We start from the raw sequence: 6,776 nt of genomic DNA, 5'->3' as shown, positions 1-6,776 counted from the left end.
GGGGTTGGATTTGGTGAATTGTGGTGGGTCCTTTCTGTCAGATCCGACATAACGCCCCATATCCATCCTAGATATGGGTTGGATATGAGGTGTGCCGGTCAGGAACGATTTTGTGATCGATCACTAACCAGGCCGTCCGCGGACGCGTTTGAGGAGCCCGGTTGTAGATGCTCTTAAGGCATCCTCCGTTCTGCCAAAGGATGCGAACGACATCTTGAAGACGCCAAAATGCTGGTGGCCTTGCTCTCCTCAATCGTACGAGGTGGGCAGATCGCCGGGGCCCACCAGCTTGTCTCCAGCGGCTGCACTCTCCGCGTCTTCCTTGTCGGCATCCGTGCCGATTGGCTGGCGTCTTCAATACGTGCCAGATGAATACCATGGCAGTCTAGACGCTTGGCGAGGGAGTCAAGCAGGCCATCATGGCTGTCCAAACGAGCAATGGTGTCGTCAAGACGTTGGTTCGTCGAAGCTATCAACTGCTTGGTGGTCTCCGTGTTTGCCTTGGTGTCCTTCATGAGCTGCATGAGCTCTTGTTTCCAAGCATCGTCACTGTCGTTTGTTGTTGGTCCCCGTGGAAGAAGGAACGGCTGGCTCTGAAACCAAAATGTCACAACTTGATTTGTGGGAACGCAATCTGTAGAGGATTAGATTAGGACCAATACCAAAATGTCACAACTTGATTTGTGGGAACGCAATCTGTAGAGGATTAGGTTAGGACCAATACAGGAACACTTTGGAGCCGTGGAAGGGAAGATGCAGCTAGGGCTGGAGGCCCTAGGTGCAGATGTTGTGCGTGGCTACCTCATATAGAGAGAGGATCTGCCTTACAAACCGACTCTGAGCTCTGACTCCATGTCTAATACGAACGAAACTATGGTCTATTCTATACGGACTAACCTGTAGCTTTCCTATCAATAGTAATTCCACCTAAGGACTCTGCTTGCAGTAGCAATCCCCCCATCAATAGGAATTCTTCCTGATGATGCGTTCCCCTAATCTGGAGGATTACCAAGAGCGGTTCCATCTTGTATTGGTGTTATCTCTGAACTAGACTGTGGAGGCGCCGGGTGGCAACCACGACGCTTATATGTCTGCCCCCATGTGACATGTTCAGAAGGTACAAATGCGAAAGAAATACTCACTGGTAGAAGCATGAGTATTCCTATTGGAACGACAGATGCCAAATCTGTCAGGGTTCTCTGAAGAGCCTGCTTCTCCTTCTGAGTTAGTTCCTCCCCAATAAGAGATCTTTTCAGTAAACCCATAGCAGCTCCTGTATCAATTGCTAAGAGCTGTGTCCCTTGCAACACAATCTGTGCAGCACCAAGAAGATGAAATAGACTTTAACCCTTTAATACTATTATTAGTTTAATGCAAGGAATGAAAAGAGGCAACAGCTACTTAGACTATTAGATTCCCTACCAAAATAATCACTCAATTAATACTGTTGTGTGTTGTCAAAATTTATCACCATAGAAAATATTAACACCCTGTGATGCCATCAAGCACCGTTAATGTCAGAAAACAACACAAAATCTGGTAAGAAATGGCCAAATGCACAAGTTGTTTTGAATGTTTGTGGAAGTAACTATGTTACAGGATTTTCTTAAGCAGGATGAATAAAATTCAAATTGTCATACCGTTGTACTCTCCTTAACTTTCTCTACCGATTTTGTAATAACATTTTCTTTCTTGATTACTGAACCAGAAGGCCCTGACAGAGGGGGTGCTGACTCAGAAGGGCTCATTGTTTCATCTGGAACCTCCGTTTCCTGGAACTGAAAACAGGACATGGCTGGATGAATAACTCGTCAAAGCTGAAGAAACTTCTACAATAACAAAGCCAGCCATTATGACTGATTGATCGTCATGTCGTTTCCATGGAGGTTGCAGAGTCTCAGGTTCAAGTGTTGGCTCAAATACCAACTGCATTCTCATTTGCTATCTAAAAATATATCTTAAACAAGCATACCTCCTCTTTTTTAGCACCATCTGTACTCTTCTGCACTCTCCTTTCTAACTCAATCAACTCACGTCTCAACTGTTCGAAGCGGCGGATGTCATTTGACTCCATGTCTATTTGATCCACCTTGGCAGCAGAAGCCTTCCACAAATGAAAAGAACAGGGAAATCCTATAAGAAAGTTTAACATGGTGCAAGAAAACATCTTTTGAGATAAAATTGTTGAAGATAGATACTATTTTCCAGTAATATGTACTTCTTACAAAAACTCATTTGCATAATAGGTGATGATGACTAAAAGCAATGGCGCGCTCCGCCGCGCTCAGCAATAGGCGCATAGTTTGCTGCTGATTTTAGTTGGGCCAGCCCCACGTAATGTCATTGATGGGTAAGGCCTGTGTATGTGTGCTGCCTATTTTTTCTCTTCTTTTACGTGTGTGGGCAGTCAACATGAGTTGGAGACTGATTGGTGGCCAAAATGTGGGCGCTTTCCTACGAATAATTAAACATGGGCACTGATATGGTGCGGGGAATGTAGTCAGAGGTGTAACGTGTGTGGGGCTGCGTGGTGACTGCATGCTGTCCCCAGCAAAGCTGTGTCACACACCCCCATTGCGGCAGCTCAATGACCCAATCCCACAAACCATAGAGGAGAATCACGCTGCCCCGAATGCAAAGAAATGATGTAGAGAAGATATAATGCACAAATTCATACATCCTGATCCACAGCTTGTTGTGCTGGCACAATTTTCCTTCCAGCAGTCGTACCAAAAATGTCCCAAAATGGACGACGATTGTTCTCCATCCTAACATAATAAAAATAATAAAAACCGAAAATCATTTATTTTCACCGTCAAATCACCTATCACAACCATAATGGAATTAGTTACAAGAGAATATCACCTATTTACTGGTTTTTGTGGTGTTAAAACCTCATTAACCATGCTGCCCGTCTTTCCGTGTTCTCCCTCGCCAGCAGGAGGTAACACTCTGCTAATAGTATCAGCCTAGTTAACCATCAAAAACTTCAGCACATGTATCATGGTTGTCTAAAATCGTTATTGTGTCACCCTATGATATTATTGACTATACAATTGGGGTTCATGTTTGCATGCCTTACTGGAATGGTAGTCAACCATCAAAAACTTTAGAGTCATGGTAGTATTACTGGAATCAACTAAATAACTTCATGTTCATGATATAAACCATGTACAATTGCAGCATGTGGAAGGATGGACAACGTTTTCAAACAAATAAATCATCCCCAGAACCAGTCAGAAAGGAGCTCAGGAGCCTAAACTACTTCTATTGGAAAACCAAAAGAAATGAGATCTTGTGTTCTCTTCAAAAAGTGCAAGGAACAATGAGTCCTTCATAGCCACCATAGTTGGTGGAATGCTCCTCAACCCTTATGCAGTGAAATACCTCAAGAAATCACTGTGATCACGTTACTTGTATGCAAGACTGACTATTTTCAAATAGGAAAGTACATGTCTACTGCAGATAATTGCGGTAGAAGAAAAATAGTAAAAATACTAAGCTCACCTCCAGATATTCTGCTTTTGCTCGAAAGGAAGCCTCAAGAAATTCTGCTTCCTTCTTCAGTCTTCTGATCATTTCCAGATCGGAACATGCAGCCTTTAGATCCTCCTTACCAGAGTTGGAACTGGAAAGATGCAATTCTTGAAGCAAATTTTCTAACTTAACCAAAGCTTCCTCAACACTTTCAAGTGACTGCAATAATTGAAACTATGATCATCAAGCTTTACCAAGAGATAGCATTATTCAGGGAAGCGTAACTCCCACTTTGCACCAAGTAGATTGCCACGTGTGGCGCACATCACCACTTTTTGCAACAATAAACACAAAACACCATGGTAGAGGGAGTAATATTGCACTTTGCACCACCTCTGGAACACCGCTGCACAGATCATATCACTTCTAACAAGATGAGATTCCATAGAGCCTTTCTTCCCTCCCGTTGAGACCTTGCCCTGCTAAGGCTACTACATGAAAAATAGGATGGGGCAGAACTAGAAGGCAAGCCTTACATGTGGGGCCTTGGCTACTGACTCACAAGTGGTTCACATATGTAGATTCCCTTGGGCGATGAGAAGTAGCAGGGAGGTGGTACATGTTAAGGAGTATTAGTATTGATCTAGGAGTCCGTATTAGGCTATGTGTCCTTCCCTGTACCCCAAGTCTTGTGTAATATTCCCTCCGTCCCAAAATAACTGTCTTAATCTTAGTACAACTTTGTACTAAAGTTAATACAAAGTTAAGACACTTATTTTGGGACGGAGGGAGTATACATTATGCTGCGCATCTTCTCGCACACCGGTCACGCCAGGTAGCCATCCCGATTTGGATCGCCCATCTCCTCCTTGGACTGGGCTGCTACTTCCTTTTCCTGTACTAGCGCTCGTGACGAGGAGCTTGTAGTCCCCAGATTGATGTTCCCTCCTCTCCCCAGGACGGCTGCTGATGTCAACTTCAAGCTCCCGGCTGCCACTGCTGTTCACCAGGAGACGGCCCAGTGCGCCGCTCCTGCTCCCTGCTGGACCTGCTCGCCACTGTTTCCTCTGTCCACTGGACCTGCTAGCTAGCACTGGGCCTTTCTCCACCGTTCGCTAAATCTGCACTCTGTGGTCCTTTAGCCGCCAAAAGGCTCCCCCTATCCAGATCCGTTGGCTGTAAAAAGAAATAGGCACAATGTCGTCATCATCGGGATATGTTTCAATCTCTCGTGTTACCAATGGTGGAGACCATCCTCATCGCCACCGCCTTGGCCTCTTTTTGCATTGAAAATCTGCGCCCATTCTCTTGCCGCCGAGCTTCTTTCACCGCCGGTTTTCTTGGGCTATGATTTTATGCGCAATGCTTCATTCCTTTGATGTGCCATCTTCTTTCGACAACACATCTTCTCTTTGATACTTATCTTGTATCTTCTACTGATGTGGTGTCTTCCTCTGGTGCACCATCTTCTCGTTATTCCTATTGGCTTGACTTGACAGGTTTTAAAGACTCTCCATGCTGACGCGGATTTTGGATTATTATTTTCTTCTAGTGTTACACTTCTTCAAATGAAATGAAATTGCATATGCTTTGCATTTAAGGGTAGTGTGTATTAGTATTCCTATTGGCTTGACTCGACAGGTTTTGAAGACTCTCCATGCTACAACGACTCTCAAGCCGTGGATTTTGGATTATTATTTTCTTCTAGTGTTACACTTCATCAAATGCAATGCTATTCCATCCGCTTTGCATTTGAGGGGAGTGTTAAGGAGTATTACTATTGGCCTAGGAGTCTGTATTCGGCTATCTGTTCATCCTTGTACCCCAAGTCATGTGTAATATATAGTGTTATGTTATGCTCCAAATTCAAGTATAAAGAGAAAGGCTAACTTCTGACGAGCGAGCGGAGCGAGGCCCGTCGCCGGTAGGCTTGGGCCGAAGCGGAGGTACATCGATGGTCTCAACGATGGTCTCAACGATGCTATTCAAGGTCGATTGATGGTGCAACAAATCTGGTCCATTGATCAAGCACATGCTCTAGCCTTAAAGGCCGACAGGTTTGTGAGGACAAGAAAGACAACTAAGACTACATGTCCTCATGTTGAAGGCTCATCTAGGAGTCACACTAATAGAGTAAAAGAAAAGACTGCTCCATCACAAACACTTGCACGGTTGGCGAATGGCGAGGGTGGCCTCTGGTTGCAAATCATCCGGAACAAATACTTGCACGGCCAACCTATTGCCTTCTGCCTCAGGACAGGGGGCTCCCAGTTCTAGCAGTCAGTCATCCAGCTCCTCCCGGTTCTCCGCATCGGGACCTCCATCACGGTAGGCTCTAGGACAGCCACTCTGTTTTGGTTCGACCGGTGGGCGGGGGACTCCCCCTTCGGTGCCCGGTTCCCAGATCTCTTCTACATTGCGGTGGAACCTAGGATCTCCGTTGAGACGGCCCTTATTGATTTAGGGCGTTTCGTGTTCCGGCGGCCATTTGGGCCCGCGGAAATCGCCGCTTGGCATGAGCTCCTGGAGGCCGTTGCGCATCACGAGCCGGATCTGGCGCATCCTCATGACCGCCTATCCTGGCGCCTTGAGCCCTCGGGCAGATTCTCCACGAAGTCCCTATACCAGGCCATAGCCCCCTCCCCGGGCCCGACGGCCTTCGAGATAATCTGGGCTATCCGCGTGCCCCTCAAGATCAAGATCTTCTTGTGGCAATGGATCCGCGGCCGGCTTCCCTCCGGCGTGGAGTGTTAAAACAGAATGGCCCGGGCAATGGGATGTGTCCCCTTTGTGGGACTCCAGACACCTCGAATCACATTTTCTTCTCGTGCGTCTCCGCCCAGTTCCTCTGGAGCTGTCTCTGTGAGGTCGCCAGGGGTAGTTGGTGCAACACCAACTTCCTGAACCTCCTCACTGAGATCCAGGCTTCTACCCCGTCAGACCGCCACATTAGGGGGGCTGCTCATTGGGGTCCTTGCTTGGACACTCTGGACTGTGCGTAATAAGCTTGTCATCCAGCAAGTGCCTCTTCGACGTGCCACTGACGCAATATTCAAAATGTGTGGTTATTTGCAGCTCTGGCGGACGCTTAGCCGCCTCCAGGACTGGGACGCCATCAACATCATCATTGCAAACCTTCGCGCGATGGCTCTTCGCTTGGCGCCGCCGCTTCCTCCTCCACCACCTGAGCCAGATTAGCTTATTACCTGCAGTGTAACCGCCTTTGTTTTCGTTTTTAGGGCTTGTTGAGTTGTGCCCTCGGCAGAACCCTCCTGTACTCTATGTCGTGCAACTTGTTG

General features: G+C 46.7%; 1 protein-coding gene across 3 annotated transcripts in view; it reads right to left on the bottom strand.

The window, feature by feature from the left end:
* LOC119336761 overlaps positions 1-6,776 on the bottom strand; it is a 50,635-nt gene that overhangs the window by 16,755 nt on the left and 27,104 nt on the right. For 2 of the 3 annotated variants that reach the window (XM_037608836.1, XM_037608837.1), the window contains 6 exons: positions 3,508-3,696; positions 2,866-2,969; positions 2,678-2,768; positions 1,973-2,104; positions 1,641-1,778; positions 1,143-1,313 (listed from right to left, as the gene is read on the bottom strand). In XM_037608836.1, coding sequence (XP_037464733.1) covers positions 1,143-1,313; positions 1,641-1,778; positions 1,973-2,104; positions 2,678-2,768; positions 2,866-2,969; positions 3,508-3,696 — 825 coding nt within the window. The remainder of the gene's footprint in view (positions 1-1,142; positions 1,314-1,640; positions 1,779-1,972; positions 2,105-2,677; positions 2,769-2,865; positions 2,970-3,507; positions 3,697-6,776) is intronic. The other variant, XM_037608838.1, reaches the window with a different exon arrangement.

This window comes from Triticum dicoccoides, chromosome 7B (genome assembly GCF_002162155.2).
Source record: "Triticum dicoccoides isolate Atlit2015 ecotype Zavitan chromosome 7B, WEW_v2.0, whole genome shotgun sequence".
In the NCBI taxonomy this organism is placed as follows: domain Eukaryota; kingdom Viridiplantae; phylum Streptophyta; class Magnoliopsida; order Poales; family Poaceae; genus Triticum; species Triticum dicoccoides.
Note: the sequence above shows the minus strand (reverse complement) of the source record. Positions and strands in the feature narration are given on the sequence as shown.